This window comes from Melanotaenia boesemani, chromosome 10, assembly GCF_017639745.1.
Source record: "Melanotaenia boesemani isolate fMelBoe1 chromosome 10, fMelBoe1.pri, whole genome shotgun sequence".
Taxonomy (NCBI): Eukaryota; Metazoa; Chordata; class Actinopteri; order Atheriniformes; family Melanotaeniidae; genus Melanotaenia; species Melanotaenia boesemani.
Window position 1 is genome coordinate 36,841,687 of NC_055691.1, and position 18,334 is coordinate 36,860,020.

The 18,334-nt window shown below is 39.6% G+C and overlaps 4 protein-coding genes across 7 annotated transcripts in view; all 4 read right to left on the minus strand.

Annotated features, from left to right (window-relative positions):
* Positions 1-9,791, minus strand: part of nup93 (nucleoporin 93) — a 36,622-nt gene extending 26,831 nt beyond the window's left edge. For 2 of the 4 annotated variants that reach the window (XM_041997285.1, XM_041997284.1), the window contains exons 1-3: positions 9,656-9,790; positions 7,913-8,092; positions 7,357-7,474 (exon numbers count right to left, since the gene is read on the minus strand). In XM_041997285.1, coding sequence (XP_041853219.1) covers positions 7,357-7,474; positions 7,913-8,091 — 297 coding nt within the window. In that variant the 5' untranslated portion in view covers position 8,092; positions 9,656-9,790. Of the gene's footprint in view, positions 1-7,356; positions 7,475-7,912; positions 8,096-9,655 lie in introns of all 4 variants that reach the window. The other 2 variants (XM_041997282.1, XM_041997283.1) reach the window with 2 other exon arrangements.
* Positions 9,792-12,067: 2,276 nt separating this feature from the next.
* Positions 12,068-13,281, minus strand: steep1 (STING1 ER exit protein 1). Its single transcript, XM_041997295.1, has one exon. The coding sequence runs from the start codon at positions 13,150-13,152 to the stop codon at positions 12,475-12,477; it is 678 nt and encodes a 225-aa protein (XP_041853229.1). The 5' UTR covers positions 13,153-13,281; the 3' UTR covers positions 12,068-12,474.
* A 431-nt stretch (positions 13,282-13,712) lies between these two features.
* mt2 (metallothionein 2) lies at positions 13,713-14,470 on the minus strand. The gene is made up of 3 exons (XM_041997297.1): positions 14,313-14,470; positions 14,150-14,215; positions 13,713-13,941 (listed from the first exon to the last, which is right to left on the minus strand). The coding sequence occupies exons 1-3, from the start codon at positions 14,335-14,337 to the stop codon at positions 13,850-13,852; spliced, it is 183 nt and encodes a 60-aa protein (XP_041853231.1). The 5' UTR covers positions 14,338-14,470; the 3' UTR covers positions 13,713-13,849.
* A 1,625-nt stretch (positions 14,471-16,095) lies between these two features.
* Positions 16,096-18,187, minus strand: anapc13 (anaphase promoting complex subunit 13). The gene is made up of 2 exons (XM_041997296.1): positions 17,861-18,187; positions 16,096-17,192 (listed from the first exon to the last, which is right to left on the minus strand). The coding sequence occupies exons 1-2, from the start codon at positions 17,957-17,959 to the stop codon at positions 17,067-17,069; spliced, it is 225 nt and encodes a 74-aa protein (XP_041853230.1). The 5' UTR covers positions 17,960-18,187; the 3' UTR covers positions 16,096-17,066.
* Positions 18,188-18,334: the final 147 nt, after the last annotated feature.

Genomic DNA, 18,334 nt, shown 5'->3' on the forward strand with positions numbered 1-18,334 from the left:
GAAAACGATGCAGCAGCGGGAAGTGAGATGAGGACATAAAGGTGGAAAAATGTAGTCCGTCGCCATTTTTCTACCACTCACCTCGTTTCATTTTTCTGTTCTTCAAATATCAGAGCATCACAGATGCAAGTCTTCTTTGTTTTCAAATATCTAAATTATCTTATTTGTTTCTAATAATTGATCTTAATTTAAAAAAATTAGGTTGTTTTGTCTGATCCGCTACAGAAAATCCAAAGACAACAAAAACATCAGATATTAAATGTTTGCATTTTTATTTTAAATCTTATTGATAATTTGTCTATTATAAGTTATGCAGATTTCACAATTTGTTTGTATTAATGTATTTAGAATTATTTTTAAACCTGTTAAAATAATTTTATTGGGTACAAACCTAACAAGGGATTTATTTCTTTATGTTATCAGAGGACAATCTTAAAAATATCTTAAATATCTGAGAGAGAAAGACACATTTACTTTCTCATTTAAGTGACACATGAGGAGAACCTTACACAATCATATCAGATGTGAGTAGCTAAGCCTTCATGGGTGGTCTGATAAATGTCTACATGATTAGTTGTCATGCCCACGTTCAGGAAACACTAAATCTAGCCTTCTCTGCAGCCTTCTACAGCAATCTCCACTAATTTGCACTCATCCATAAACAGACATCATTCACACGCCACTGCCCAGTGAATGCATGTTTGTGTTGTCCACACACGCGCTTTGAAGGCGTGTATCAGCTCAATCATGCACAAACATGCATGCATTCATAAATTAAAGCATTTCCATTGCATTGCTGTCATTGAACCTTGAGTACTTCAATCCCAAAAGGCTCCCTTGTTTTAGACAAAAATGACGCCTGATGCTGCACGATGCAGCCGAGTTAAGACACCGCGCGTGTTAGGAGGAACACGCTGCGTCGGTATTGGTCCCAAAGCTCCAGGAAGCGGATCGGTTATCAGCCAGATATGAAAAACACAGATAGTGTAGTGTCTATGTTCCCTGTAATTTTGACCGCGCTGAGTAATGGGCTGTTTCAGAGCCACAGTCGCCTCAGGCATGAAAACGTTTTACAGTAAGGTAGATTTAAATTGTGGACAGTAGGAGTCAACCAGTATGTTTTTCTTAGAAAGCATGGTATTTCCTTCCACTGCTACTCTGACTGTCAGATTCATCTACCATTAAAGCGGAAGGATGCCCTCCCACTCTCTTCTTGAACGTCTTAGTGACATAAATTTCTTCCATTTTAATGATAAAAACCAGAAGTAATGGTGTTTGGATCCAGTGGCTCATGTGAGCCCTCCCAGGTTGACTTAGACCCCTTGGCACTGCGAACAAAGCCTAGTTATAAACCCCGGCGTTATGATGGACAATGCCGCGGTGAAGTCCATCTTGTTTCATTTAAGGCAGCTGGTGCAGGTGAAGCACTTTGAAACCGTAATCCAAGCCTTCATTTCTTCATAGTAACGCACCTTTTTTTAGGATTCAGTCATCCCTCTCACGTCTCCAGCTGGTTCAGAACGCTGCTGCACGTCTTTTAACTGGAGAACGTAAGAAGGATCATATCACACCCACTCAGGCCCCACTTCACCGCCTGCCGGGTCATTTTAAAATCATTTTATTTGCTTTTAAATCCTTCAGTGGCCTGGCCCTGCCTTACCTCTCTGAGCTGCTTCACCTGGGTACTCCTGCTTGGTGTCTGCTCCTGGTTGTACCAACATCTACACAGAAGCTCAGTGTTTTTATTGTTGCTCCTAAAATGTGGGCCAACCTGCCTTTTAGTGTTAGACTGGCCCTTCATTGTTCACTTTTAAAACCAATCTCAAAACCCACTATTACGCATTGGCTTTTGACCCAGTATGAGATACTGATTTTATGTTTTTATTTTTGTAGGACTTTGTCTTTTATATCTGATTTAGTTGTATTTTACTGTTTTATTATTTAATTTCTTATGTTTTTACACTACTGATGTACAGCACTGTTTCAGCTGTCCTTATGTGAAAGTGCCTTGTAAATAAAGTTGGTGTGGAATGGTAAAACATAAGATGTAGAATCGCTGGGCGTAAACAAGCATTTATTCAAATGTCTTATTAATAGAAGTCAGCCATTTTAAATTCCATTTAATCCTTTCAGGGTGGTGTATAACCAGTGTTGGGGTATCTAAAGTCAAAAATGGCTTCAAGCATTATTCCTTTTTTTTAATCATTAACCACTGTTGCTTTTACATTCATTCGTTCATTTATGCAGATTAACGTGCAGGAATAGAAACAATAATTCTGGGAAAAAAGTCAATATTCTTCTCTGTGAATGGAAGTCATTTGGAAGAAGGTGCTGAGCCATATTTCACTCGGTCCTCCTCACCCTCCTCAACCCTGGATAACCATCAAAAGAACGAGGTCACAAAAACAACAACCCTGAGAGGTTTTTCTGTGCAGAAGGCAAAGGATGAGTGTCTGAAATCAGGCGAGAAACTTTAAATGATGCTTAGAGAAGACCCAGATGTGGTAGGTTGGTCACCTGAAGTCTCCTGGACACCTACTGTAAGAGATGCCATGAGGTAGCTCCAGGGCTGACTTTAGACTGATTTAAGGGATTATATCTCCCAGCTACTGTAGGAGTGGTTGGGAATGTCCCAGGAGGAGCTGGAGTGAGTTGTAGGAGATGGGCAGGTCAGGGCTTCTCTTCTCCCATTGCTGCTTCCACAAACCGGAAATGGACTAAGTGGTTTGGAGGATGGATTGATGGATGGGTGGATGGATGGATGGATGGACGGACGGACTAAGGGCTGATTCCGTTAGATTGAATTCAGCGCAGAGTGAAGGAGATGGGTCGATTTGTGAGAGGAAGCAAATGCATCTCACCCATGGTTCAGATAGAAAAGGGGAATGAATTATCACTCCTTCCACTACACACTTCAGACTGTGGAGATGGAGATAATTTTCTTTACAGGAGGAAATGTCTGCTCTCTATTACAGACACACCGGAGGACATTTCACCATCACTCGTGCCTCAGTGCTGAATTTCTCTCAGTGACTGTAGGATTGTGTTTCTGTATCTTTTATAAAGCAAGAAGGGAAGAAACTCTTTCCCTGCTGAATCATTTTATGTGTTATGTTCCTGGTATTTATCATTATAATTCAGCAGGTTTCCTGTTATTTATAACACTGCAGCACTATACCGGAGCTGAGCACAGCTCAATGTGGAGGGCAGAGGGCATGACATTTTCCTTTAGCGTAGATTTTGTCCTGATGTCTTATACGATTTCAGCTCAAATCGTCATCTTTTCTCAGCAGCATACTTGATATTAAGTGACTTTCCCAGTGGAGTTTTTAATGTGGATCTGTGGGGAGAAAAAACAGGCTGCAGTGCAGAACTCACTCCTCTTTCTCTACTTTTATTTTTGTTATTTCTGGTTAAACAGGCATCTCTAGTCATTAAACAGATGTATTTTTTGGCTCCTTGTGAAGGAATCAAACACAAGCAGTTAAATTTGTCTCACAATTAGTCACAATTTGCAATTAGAGCCAGCTGTGTTCATATTATCTCATGATCTTCATTAAAAGATTATTCCCATATGGCAGCAGAAATCTTATTAAATGACTAATCACTGTCTAGCCAGATAGTTTTAATGCACTGAGTAACAAGAAAAATTTTAATCAACATCTTTATATTCATAGTAAAGATTCAGAGGCCCACTAGAGCAGGGGGTGGGCATGACTGGCTCAGGTCTGCCGTGGTCCAGGTCCTACCTCTGATCGGAGTTTCTGAGTCATGATGGATGATTTTACCTCTGCTTCTGCTGCCCTCCACTGGGGGGCGCTGCAGGGATCCATTCTCGGTCCTCTCTTGTTCTGTCTTTATTTGCTGCCACTTGGAGCTCTTTTTAGAAAGCATGGCATGCCATTTCACTTATACGCTGATGACTGTCAGGTCTGTTTCCTTTAAAGCGTGGTGGTTCTGTTCAGCCTCTCCTTGGTCTCAGTGAGATCAGCGGATGGCTGGCTCTGAATTTCCTCAGTTTTAATGGAAAGAAGACAGAGGTCATGCTGTTAAAATCCACTGGCTCCAGCCGTACCCCTTCTTTTGACTTTTCCACACGAAAAATCCAGCATCACTACTTTCGGTGTAAAGACGGACCCCAGCCTAAAACCCGACTCACAAGTCCGTGCTGAGGTAAAGTTCAGGTCAGGTGGCTGTAAAAAAAATCCAGCCCCCCCTGTTAAGACGCCACCTAGAGACGGTTATCTATGCTTAACTCTGATTTTACTGGAATTAAAAGCAAACGAGAGCATGTGACTCTGGTTTTAGCGCGCCTTCATTGGTTTCCCTATGTTTTCTTTTTTCTCTTTTTAATTTATTGCGCAGCACTTTGTTCAGCTGGAACGTTGTTTTTATAGAGCTTTAGAAATAAAATGGTATGTTTATATTTTTTCAATGCAAACTACACCACAACATTCTGGCTTATACAAATATAAAGAATAATTATTTATTTATTCTATTCTACTCTATTCTACAGTCATTTAGCAGACACTTTTATCCAAAGCGACTTACATTTGAGAGGAAGAACAACACAAGCATGAATTCAAACAAGATGGACGTCATCATCAAACGATAGACTGCTGGAGTCCAGTTGGACCTGGTGCTGCATGTGGAGCTAGAGGCAGTACTACTTTTTTTATTTATTTTTTTTTTAGTTTTTAGTTTTTGTAAGTCATTTTGTTTAAATACAAGATCACAATTTCATCAAACATCATCTTGGGTATAAGTGCACGCAGCTTCTTCAGTACCTGGTTGAGCCAAAGAGCTGGACAAATCTTTCTACCTCATTCTGAGTAGAAGAGTTAAGCTAAGTGTGGAAATGCTCCTTAAACAACTGAGTCTTTAGCTTGCTTTTAAAAGTGGATAAGGACTCTGCGGATCGGACGGAGTTTGGTAGATGGTTCCACCACCGGGGAACAACAGAGGAGAAGAGTCTAGCTACTGATGTGGCGCCACCTTGTGGTGGGAGCACTAGGCGTCTTTCACTGGCAGAACGTAACTGTGGAGAGGGAGTGTAGCTCTGGATTAAGGAGTGGAGGTAGAGGGAGTGTAGCTCTGGATTAAGGAGTGGAGGTAGACCGGAGCCGTTTGGGTTATTCTTTTGTAAGCCAGAAGCAGAGCTTTGAATCTGATGCGCTGCAACTGGAAGCCAGTGGACCAGAAGAGGTGATGTTTTGCAAATTATGGAATATGATAAGGCTACATTATACATTTAGCTAGTTAAATAAGAAGCTGGACACAGAATCAGCCATTTCAAACAATAACTATAAAACTCTACTATGCAGTTAATTTGTCTACTAATTTTTCAATAACAAATACTCCCAACATTATTAAATACACAGAGCATGTGGTGGGTCTGGCTGCTTAAACTGGGTTGTATTTGTGTTTCAGAAACAGCAACGGGATCTTCCTGTCAAATTTCTGCTGAAATGTAACCCGAAAGCACGGCTTTCTTATAGGACAACAAGGGAAAATGAATCACAACAGGGAGGACAGGAAAAGTGTGTGTGTTCACAGCATGCTGTCAGAAGCTAAGTGCTCTTCCAGTCATTCTGTCAAACCCACCCAGGCTAGAACACATCCGGCCGACCAAGAAGAATAAAAGACATGTCCATTAGACCGGGTTGTAAATGTGAAGGAAAGACACAGCAAAAGAAGGGAAAAAGGACTATAGAGAAGAGAGAGTTAAACTAGTGTCACAGCTATGGATAAACATGGTAGAGAACTGAGGGGGGGGCAGCAAGATGAATGACAGAAAGAAAGAGCGTTAAGGCAAAAAGTGGGAAGAGATACACACACACACATGTGTATATATATATATATATATGTATATATATATATATATATATAAATACACACTAACAGGAAATTAAACACAGATTAAAACAGTCATCCAAATCATTCATATCACCTCTCTGATCTCCAGCCCTGTAAGCCAGCAGCAGTAAAAGGTTTTATAATCAACACAAGCTTTAAAAATGTTTTGTTGCTTGTTGGGAGATAACATACAGATGCTTTTATCTATCTTTCTCAACAATCAATACTCTACAATGACAAATCAAATTTGTTTTTTAGTGCGTTTTGTTAATTTCTTTTTATTAAAAAACACTCAAATATCCAATTAAAATCAACCATGGTACAGCATCCCAGCTTTTGTCCATCTGTCCGTCTATCTTTTGATTTCCAATGTAGGTACTTCTTGGTACTAGGTACTTAATCTAGCACATCTTCAGCTGAGGTCCTAATCTATTCACACGGATATTACTTGGTATCTGGTTTGAAAAAGTGGCTGGCTGGTCAGAGATAATCCTCGCCTGTGGGCATAAAACAACATCTCTGCAGCAACACTGAAGCCATGCACATAACGGCATCGCTCCTTATCCCCTGATAGGCTCCTAATCCATTTGCACAGTTTACAGCTATGTGAGCATGGTGTGAAAATATCTAAGACACGGATATCCATCAGTATGAATATTACATTTTACGGCACGGTTTCTAGACCGTGAGTACAGAAGTTCTTGAAAAAAAAACAGTGGTTTCACTCAGTCTGAAACTATGTAAAACACCTCTGAAATAACTCATAAATACTGGAAATAAATAAAAAAATAATATGTAAAAAGAAAATTTGAGTATGTGAGTATAAATGCATGGGGAGATGACTTCATTTAACGAGGGTGGACTCTACCAGGTAGACAAGCGTCGGGCAGTAAAGCATGATATGTAAACATAACATTGCTGCTAGTTTTATCCAGGTCTTAAACAGATGAAAACAAACGACGTCCCATGATGCACAGAGAACTTTTCATCTCTCTGCTCTTTATTTTCCATGTATAAAATTATGACAGTATTGGCATCATTAGCTTGTATCTCTGTTTTCCAGGCTAAAGTTGCAGTGTCTGTTGGTGTCTCTTTCCTAACCTCTTGGTTTGGGTTTCACTCTAACATGTACCATTAAATGTAAATCCATCCACATACTAGTGTGTTTTCCTTATTGCATCCAATGAATTAAGTTAGATACATGTGGACTCCTGTCAAGGTGCAGACGTTTCTTTAGGACCATTGAACTATTTTATTAGCTTTCTCACTATGTAGTACAGTGTGTGGGCCGAATCTGAAACAAAGTGTGGAAAATCCTGAAAATCTCTTAAAATGTTCTGAATTCACTGGACAAATCATGTTCCATTTCAGATCACTAAAACCTTTCAGTGGTGCATGAGCCTTCATCTGGTAAAACAACTGATGTACGGTAAGCGTCGCAACCCTGCAATTGCAGCTTGCTAGTAGCAGACTGGACAATGCCAATTATTTCATTCATACCTGTATATCAGTGTCTTTGACTGGCTCCAGGGGCTCAAAGGTGGTTGCTGCACTTAGACTTTCCAATCTCTGAGAAATGTGGAAGACATCTAAACCTCTGGAACCAAGAAGGATGGACCTGACAGGAAAAGAGAAAGGCTGTTAGAGAACCAAGACCACAGCAGCCAGAAAGCAGGAGTTGTGTTTGATAACCACTAGATGGCACAAAAGGATTTACCATTTTTATGACACTAACTACAGACCACCATGCAAATTAGAAAATGTTTTGAATCGTTAAAAATAAAACAAAATACAGACCAAATAGCTAGTATAAATGAATTAATGAAACCTTGTTGTTACTTTTATTGGCACTTTGGTAAATACATATATAACATTAATATTTTATGGACAATTTATGACTGTATATACAAAAAAATCTTAATTTCAAAATAACCCTGAAATAAGAGGTGCAATATTTGACATATGGCTAATGAATCAGACATCATCACATCTGACAGTTCTGAGTCATAACTCAAACAATAAAGGGAGATTTACTGCACACACAAATATGTCTTACGCTTTTACGTCTGCTGCATCTTGGGAGGTGCGGGTCAAGGTGCGAGATCGAAGCCTCTCCCCGGCCTGCTGGATTTCTTGAAGGTTCCTCTCAACATGTGGCAGCTCAGACACGGCTTCTGTCTCAGCAGCCAGCTGCTCTGCCTGCTGCAGAAGTTCCCCAAACCCTTCTGCATCCATACTGCTGCACAGAGACAGAGGAAGACAATGGCTGTGACTTTCGCTCAGTTTCACCTTCATAGAGATGACTTCTTGACAGCCACCCTTCCACAGAGACCTTTGCTGACAGAGGTTTGGTTCTCGGTTGACTGAAGGGATCTGTAGTGTCCCAGGTTCTGTGACAAGTCTTTGGATTTTTATTTAAGGATAAGGGACAAGCCATACAGTTCTCCAGGAATCACCTTGTTGGTGCAAAACTACCATTTTATGCCTGTCAGTATGTGTTATTTTAGTTTCAAAGTTTAGAGCATAGAGAAGAGACAGGATGAAAGATACAGAATAAGCCTTCATCAGGCGGTGCTGCTAAGCTCAGTAGTGCTAACATTAAAACAAAATTCTCTAAAATGTTTTTTGCTAGACACCACTTTAAAATATTACAAGAAAGTCTGGCTGCTTGGAACCATAATGTAAACTCGAAGTGGTGAACCCTGGTCCTCAGGGCACTGTCCTGAAGGTTTTAAACGTTTCCCTACTCCAACACAACTGAGTCAAATTAGATGGTTCAACAGCTGATCAAGTATTGCACAGTGAATTATTCATTTTAATCAAGTGTGATGCAACAGGGAAACATCTCAAATTTGCAGGACAGCAGACCTGGAGTACCAGGGTTTCCCACCTCGGATGTAAACAAAAGAGGACTGAGACTTTGACTGCTTGAGTAATGCAAATGCAGCTACCTAATACCAAAATACAATGACATAAAAATAAAATAAAATAAATACTTCACTTAAATGTACAGAAATCAGCACAGAAAAGTCACCCCTTCTAAAACTGCTCTTAATGCTGGTGCTACAATCATTACAGTAAACAAGGACGGTAGATTTACACAAGCTCAAGCAAAGAGTCAGCATCTGATGTGTACATTTCTTTGATTTGTATAATCTTAAGAAATAAAAAACGGAACAATAACACGTGGGCAATTCCACTACGACTGTAAACCTCATTAAGTCACTAGTTTATAATAATCACCCATTCCTTACAAGACAGGTTTTCATGGTGTGGACTGAGCCTTGTACTGGGGACTCCCAACAACTCAGTAAACTGAGAGGAAATATTCGGTAACGTATATCTCGAGGAACGTATATTCACAAAACTGCCATTTGCTGTTTTATTCACATTATAATGTCAATGAAATACGCATTTAAATGCTTAAATGACACACTGGGTTCCGTTGACAGCTAAAATCAACAAACAATTCCAGCGCGCGCATGGAGGGCTGCTGTTAGCATAAAGATAGTAGAAAGCTACTTTCCGAGAAACAACAAGAATATAATATTTGAAGAGTAAGTTCAGCTTTAGGGAATAGTAATAACGATGGCAGCCAAACATTTGGACTATTTTTCTCGACGGTAGCCTTCGGGTAGTTTTGTTAGCATGCTACTAGTTAACCTGAAGTCAAAATGAATGAACGGCGCTCCACAATGTTAGCTAGCATGCTATTACGCTAACGCTCGCGCACATGGATGCACTTTGGCTAACTTCAAAATATATATTTTTCGCTGTTGATGGCGGACACACTTCATACCTGTTACGGCAGACTGATGAAGGTATGCTCCTGTCTGTACTTTTCGATAAATTAATGTGTTTACAGTTATCATCTAGTTTCGGTTAGCATGAAAGTACAGTCTATTTGCCCCGGTACTTCTGGAGTGGATGGTGATTGGTTGTTACCCTGCCCATACCGGAAGTTGTGCTTCTTTGGATGACAAATGATTGTGATGACAGGAGGTTAAAAGTGTCTTGCTTTGTGAATCTATATCACACATATTTCTAAACAGAATGTAAAAACAACATTTTGTAATTATATACATATATTATATTTATAGACCTAATTTCTTAGGATTGATGAGCAATAAAATGTGAAATTAGTTGAGATTAAGTTTGATGTCAAACTGACAGACTATAACAGTCAACACAAATGAACCAGTGGCTAACTGTGTACCTTCACTGTAACTCAATAAAACTATCACTGCCTTTTGAAAACCAGGTGCCTTTTTTAATAAATTATTTTAATTGGTTAATCCTATTTCCAGTTGGGTCAAAGAAGATAAGATTTCATATCCATAGCAGTAAAATAATCTCGTCATCTGTGCTTGAATAAAAATGTAGTTAGATTTGGGAAATTCTCCACTATTTGGGATTTTGAAACAAACTTTCCTCTAAAAACCCATCCACATATTTTTGGCATCAGTTGTGTTACTGAAGCGACATTTTTACACATATTAAAAGCTTACATTTAAATTTTAGCATTTCATGAACCAGCAGAGGAATTAACCTTGCATACTTCCATTGAGTAATGTGAAACAACAGCTTTATAGTGCAGGCTGCAGCACTGAGTTCAGTTTTTTGCTGAACACAGAGTGCTGACAAACAGCGACTTTTAAAGATTCCAGTTTGTTGTTCTGACATGTTTCTAATGCCCATAAAGTAGGATTAGTAAGCACATCACCATTCCCTTTGTGTATCATTTATTATTGAAAATTGATGAGAACGTTATACATTGGTGTCTCTGTATGATCTTGAGTGTTTAAATTTTATTAGTCTTATTTTCAATATGAATGCACACAACAATTAATTTTTTTTTGGAGACTCTAAAGATGTTTGTTCAGGTTTGTTGATCAGGTGTCTTACCAGCTGCTTGCTCCACATGGAGAGAAAATCAGGCCTGAATATGGACTGAAAAACAAAACACCAACATCCTCTGCTGTCTTTTTCCCTTCAGCTTTAACTCTTGTTGTGAAGAAATCACTGGCTGCAGCTTGAATCTTAAAAACCAGATGGTTGATGGATGCATCCTTCCAGGCTTCAGTGTGTTGCACTGGTCTGGTCATGTGGCGCACAAACCCAGAGCTATAAACGTCATTATATAATATGATAGCCTGTGTAAGACTGTTCTCTCTGTTATACAGTAGAGTAGGCATGAAGAGCAGCACTATAGTGCTTATGTGACTGTTTCAACTATATGGAAAATTTAGCTGAAATGACTCCAATCAATCCAACCCTGTGATGAACCTTAAGACAGAATCACAATGGCTTGAAATTAAAATAATAAAAAAAAAACACTTTACAAAGATTCATACACTTCAGGTTCAACTTTTATATTTAAAGACAGAAGCTTTTTTTAACAACTTGATAATGAAACAATCTGAGAAAGTTCTGTGTGGAAGGAGAAGCTGCATGTTTCTACCAGACGTGGTGGTTGTGGTCCTGTCAGCGAAACGCATTCTTGTCCTAGTTTGTCCTGTTTTTTGATCTGCATGAATGAGTCTGACGTTGTTCAGACACTGGCCCACTTTTTACAGATTCATGAATAATCCAACACGGAAAAACTGAAATAGGCCTCTTACATGAATGTGAAGATATCCACATAATTGAACTTCTTCATTTAATTAGAAAACAAACTGCACAGATCATATCTAAAGCTGGAGCTGTTAAACTATGTGCATATTAATTAATTTATTTAGATATTATTGGGTTTTTTCATTTTATCCACGGCCCTGTCATGGACTGGAGACCTGTCCAGGTGTACCTGCCTCTCACATGCTAATTGCAGACATAGACTCCTGCTTCCCTGCGACCCTGAAATGGACGAAGTGGTACAGAAAATCAATGAATGTGATCCACTAATGGATTAAAAAAAAAAAAAAAACCTGACACAGGGAGCCCCTCTTCCACTTGTTTTAGCTTAAAAAGTTAAATATTTTTCCATTCTCCTTTGTTTTCTACACACTTATATGCATTTTAACCCTTTCATAAATAGTGGTCACTACAAACCTATTCAATAGCCGTTTATATTTCCGTTATATTCAATATAATATACCATTTAATAACAATCTTAGAAAGTAAAATATGAATAAAAAATAAAAACATCATTGTACAGGTCTGTAGAACTAAAATACTGCATGCATAATAAGATAAATGTGGCTCCTTTTTTAAAAAAAAAAATCCTGCATGAAAGGATTAAATGTGGCGCCAACTGTCCTGTAAGGATGATGCAAATTCCTACAAAATACATGACAAGTTTTCAGAACTGGGGGGGCAGTAAAATTAACGAGCTGCAAATAATTTTATCTGAATACAAATTGTTTGGTGCCGTTTTTCCAAGAAGTTGTGGCTGACTTGGGGAAGGTTATTTAAAATGCCAGACAGGTGAAGACTTCTGCTCTTTACACCAAACAAAAACACAAATGTTCCATAATTTTTTCAAAAAATGCCATAAATGTTTATTTTCTCTTTAATTACAGAAAAAATAATGTTAGAAATGAACTAAAAATGACAGACATATGTCCTGTTTGTTGTCCTGTCAGATGGAGAAGCTGCTGAATCTCCCAGATGATCCTGGATCTATTTGAACTGGTTATCGATGAGCGTGCCTTTCATTTTCGCCCTCTTGGCCTCCAGCTCTGCCAGCTCCTGCAGCCTCCTCTTGCTCATGCCCTTCCTCTCCAGCTGCTTCTCAATCACCTTGGCATTTTGGGCGTACGAATCCGCCACCTCCCTGGCTTCGATTTCCTCTTCTTCCTCGTCGATGGTGGAGACGGTGACGGAGCTAAACTTGCCCATGTCTTTGGTCCTCTTGGTCATCATCACGCGCACCTTCTTCGGAGCCTCTGGCTGCTTCTGGCTGTAGACGCTCGTGTTACCGAAGCCCTGTCCGAATTTCACAACGGCTCCGTCCACGATGAAGGTGGCGGGATTGTTTTTCTCCTGGTGCTGGTAGAAGAGCAGCAGCCCGCACTTTCCACATTTCTTACGGTACTGTCTCTCGATGCCCTCGGCTCTCTTTATGTACGCGTTTTCTTCCATTTCCACGTTACAGAACTTGTGAGCGTGTTTAGCCGCATCGATCACCCTAGCTCGGTCTCGAGGCCTCATGGGCAGTTTTTCAAGCTGGCAGTCCAGAACTAAAACCATCTGACCGCACAGGCAGTAGTAAACGTGAAGAGGCTTTTCTCCGTCGTCATACTCCTCCCGGTCCCTGGTGTCCGAGCACACCACACTTCGTGACACGACTTTCGGCATGTCCAGACACTCAAATTTAAGAAACGGTAATGTTTTAAAGGTTGTCACGTGCTCACCACAGCGATACAAACAACTTCTGATGGCAAATTGGCCCCAAACACAGAAATGTCGTAGCACTTCCGATGTACGTCACTGATAACGGTCCCCACAGAAACTGGCGTCTTACGGTTCCGTTGCTAAGGTCAGTGCGAGAAAAGATTCTGACGAATGCCCCTTTGTGTGGGGGTTAGCTGAAGCTTAATTTGAAATGTAAAAGTAAAAAAAAAAAAAAAAAAAGTCTGCAGCCGCATGAATTTAGCGCGATTAAGTTTTTCTCTAGTTGCCGTACAATTTACACATCTGGATTGCACTAAACTTTAACTCATCTGAACCAGGTGTGCAAGAGTTGGTCCGACTGAGAAACGCTGTTCATAATGGAAATGTTCAGTCTACAGCCATTCGACGACAATGGCAGCGTGTGCGTGTTCATATTTCTGAAGGAGTGGTCTTATTCAACAAATCATAAGTTGAGTTCATCTTACAGGCTACTGCGAATACCAAAGCCAACACTACACAACTTGTGCATTAATCAAGTCTTTATTTCAAGTCCATTTATACAAGTACAAAATTACACGCGTTACATATCTGCAACAGGACAAAAAAACAAAAAAAAAAAAAAAAAAATTTCGAGGATCAACAGGAAGATGGTGCTGGCTCCTCACTGACAGCAACTTGTGTCGCAGGTCTTTCCTTTGCACACGCAGCCAGAGGCGCATTTACTGCATCCGGAAGGACAGCACGAACAGCAGCCTGCAGACACGGAGACAAGCAGCATTGTCCCGTTACAAAAATAATAATTTTTTAAAGCTTTAATTAAACCCGATTAGCGCCACTTGTGCAGGAAGGTGACCTGGATCCATTGGACATTTGATGCAGTTTTATCAAGAATTTTTCCTCTAACATTTAAAAGTTAAAAACACTGGTCAAGATTTAAACGAGTACCGACAGAGATACTTACTCTTCTTGCAGGTGGTGCAGGAGCAGTTCGTGCACGTGCAGGAGCCCCCGCAGTTGCAGGTTCCAGCTAAACACAGACAAGCCAAATTAATTTAATCTGGAAACAAAGAAGTAGTGTCGTAGCCATGAAATGTTTTCACTCAAAATAGGAAGAAGGCACTTACTCTTTGCGCACTCACAAGGGTCCATTTTCTCAGAGGCTGGCTTGGTTGTTTTCAGAGATCAGCTGAGGAATGTTGTCAGAGCAGGTGTGCGATGAATGACCGCGAGAAAGCTGCTCTTTTATAGCGTCCTGGGAACAACAGAACCGGGTGCAAAACACGCGTGTCACGCTGCACGCTGGCTCATGGTGAATGGGATTTGTGCACACGATATGACCGCCCTGCAGCGGGACATATCTCCATACGGGACACCTTGTCTGAGCATTATGTAAGCCCTGAACCCCAATTTCCCCCTCTAGACAAGCACATAATTAACATATTCACAAAACACTATCTGACTTGGTGGCAAATATTAACTCATTTTGAGAGGGTATTTTGCGTGTGTATATAATATATATATATATATATATATATATACTGACAAGAATAAATCATATTTTTGTCTCTTAATGTAATTTATTGTAGGCCTGGACTATGTTATTATTGCTGAAAAATCTTGCTTATATATCCAACCACATCAAGTCATGTAAGCTAAACGCTGTCTCTGGACTTTACTTCCGTTTTATCTGTGAAAAAATAATAATGCTAATTATAAGAAGCTGCTTCCCTTAAACGTTAGCTTAATAATGTAAGAAACTAGTTTATGTTTATTTATGTAATGTTTATTTGGAGATACAACACCTTAATAAAACATATATTTAAAGTTCAGAGACTAACTGTTATTTATTTGTGACGCGTTGACGCCTCGTTCCTGTGCACACGGTACAAACATATGACCGTCTGTTGTCCTCGCGCCGCTCTGCACCCGGCCGCTTCATGACAAAGCGCTCGTGAGCAAAGCCGCTATTGTAATATGCTGCGTTCACGTGTTGTGTGGTGTGGGAAAATAACAAATCAAGAGCGGGTCGAGCGCAAATAGCACTTGTGGGACGCCTCCTATTACCTCAGGAATATTTATAATTATTTACTGCTGAGAAACTTTAATAAAACGATATAAATATGTCTAAAGTCTAAATATAAAACTGTGCTCTGGTGTGTCTCAGTAAAGTTTAAAGAAGCTGTTTTGTTCAGGGCGGTTTATTTTACAACATATCAAGAATAGTCCAAGGTAGTTTGGCAAAACACAATGAATTCTCGTGGAGTTGTCCTTATAATTTATCATTTTTCTTTCTAATTTGAGGCATTTTGGTCATGTACAATTTGAATTCTCAGCATTTGGATGATATGATGGGACTTGAAGGTATCATTGTCCTCTTTTGCACCCGCCACCTTCTGGATCCACCAGACTATTTTCCCATTCGGGTTATTTCCAGTGAAGTCTCTGAGTCAAATCACATCAATCTTTATTTATATAAAGATTTATTTATACAAACCCGTGTTGCACAGGTTAAATAACTATACAAAATAAAACATCAAAACAACAACAAAAGAGAAAAGTTAGTACAAAGCCTGGTTTCATGATTGTTCTCTGGAGCTAAAAGCCAAAATGTGCAGAGTCATTGTAGGATGTGATCATTGTAAGTCGAGCGTGACTAAACAAAAATAGAGATGAGTGCTGATTTAGTTGTGGTTAAAACATACTAAAGACAAAAGGTAGACATTGTTTTAAAAAATGGGAATATTAGAATAAAAATTATGTTAAAAAACTTTGAATTATTTTAATTAAAGTGTTTTAGAAAGCACTGTGTTGTGTTTCTGTTTATATTTTACAAGCATCTCAGCAGAAGTGGTTGCAGCTCGTTCTCAAACATGAACGGTAATAGAAAATATCTCAAATGTCGTTTTGTGCAGATGAAGGATTCTTTAATAGTCATTGGATGATTCGGGTCTGGTAGGATTCTACATTTAGATTTCAGGACTTCCTGAATTACACTAATGTGTTTTAAGCACACAAGCGTTAAAGCTGGGATGGGCTCAGCTCATCCTCCAAAGACTGCCGATATGAATTGCTTGGGAATAGTTTGAGCACAGTGACACTAATGTCCTGCCATGACATCTAGTGGCCAGAAACAATAACAGCTGCTGGACTGGCAATCAAATACCTGAACCATTTGCAGACTACAGTTACCCGTCTTTAATATATTTCCAATTAACACAGCTCTACAACCCCACTACTGCTCTTCCTCATCATGACGATGATGAGGATCCCCCTTTCCACATATATCATGATTGCATTCAGTTTAAGATTATGAGGATAAAGTATGCAGGCAGAGCTTAAGAAGGTTCAATTTTAATAAACACACAACGTGCCACAGTCCCTTTCCCTGCTTGTTTCCAGTTTTGACCATCTCCAAAATAACTTAGCTTGTGGTGCTTTCTCCAAAGTGGTCAAGCCAGCAGAAGTAACTTTAAACGATCTGAAAAAGTGGCTCAGAAACAGCAAGGAGAAAATTGCTCAGCTTGTCAAGGACTTGGCCTGGCAGGTGAACATACTTCATGGATTTGGGCTCAGGACCACATTCATCTCATCACCTTTGCGAGGCTTTGCTTTATTGTCAGTTTAAAAAGTGAGACCAGGGTTTATGTTAAGATTGATGGACAAAATACAAGTTTGGAAAAGAATCTTTTAAATGATCAAGTGTGCTGATAGAGACAAGGCCTTTTTAAAGCAGCTGTTTACTATATATTTAAACAAAGCGTCAAAATAACCTGCACATCATTTTCATTCTGCTAAAACATACTCAATCTGTTAAAGACAATAAAATACAGACAGGTAATGGGTAACTTGTGACCACTGGTCATGTGCAGTTTACTCCTTCAGCTTCCAGTACTCGGTGTGTTTTCATGCAGGCTCTGCAGGGCGAGGTCTGTCCACTTCATCTCTTGTTCTTTCACTGACTCTGTGGATCCTCCGTTGTCCTGCTCAGCCTCAGGCAGTTCGCTCTGAAGAAGGACAGATGGGATAAAACGTTATGAGAAGGAAGAGAAGATCACTCTACTTTACCACACTAGCAGCAGGATTACAGGGAAGTCAGTATTTAGCCTTTACTGAATACCTGGAACTAATTTTCTCTATGAGACATTAGAAAGGAGCATGTGGTTGTTCACTGATGACACAACAGCAAACATATATACTTATAATATTCTTTCAGACATTTATTTTTCTATTTTTATCCATTTTTTAAATCACAGATTTAAACTTTCCCGAATGTCTGAGTTTAGGTCAGGACATAGCTGATCGGTTAAAGCATCCATCTCTCGCTTTGCTGTCGTTCTTTGATCATGCTGGACGTGAGATTTTACGTTTGTGTCTTGCTGAAAAGACCTAAGACCTTTGCTTCATCTGAGAGCCCATTTCATCTGATTCCTTTGATAATTTAACGATTAGATGTTTTTTAACATGCTAACAACAAATTTGGTTTGTTGTGTGCTCATTGGACGCTACTGATTTTACTCAAGTTCCATTTCTGCTGCATTAACATGAGCAGTCTAACAAACCTACTGCGAATTCCTCTTCTGGCTGAACCATTATGAAATACTTTGCATTAGGCCGTGACTCCATGCTGCAGACGCTGGTTCGAGGTAAGGCTGTTTTTAAGTTCAGCATTTACCAAAGGGACGGTGACGTCTTCATAAGGTAGTCTGTCTTCCCTCCAGGCGTCATCTGTGAGATCCAGGACTCTCCCATCTCGCTGGATTTCACTGTCCATCCTCAGAGGAAGACCCCGGGTTTAGTCACTGAAGCTGGTCGCAAGCCCTCACGCGCTGAAGGAAATAGTATCAAAACCGGCTTAACGTCGTTTGCTAACCGCATAAATGTATTAATGAGACAACCAAAGCACGAGATACATAAAAGTAACAAGCTTTACTAAAGTATATGGCAGACACTATTCGAATACAAGTTTGTTTTTTTATACAATGCGTCGCTTAGTGATGACGTTTTCCACAACGCTTTCAAGTACGGGGGGAAATTCGGGTTTCTTTTAGTCGTATTTGCTTTAAGCGGTGCAAAAACTTGATTTAAAAAATTATATATCACTCTCCCCATAATAAATAAACAAACAACTATCCATAATAACTAAATA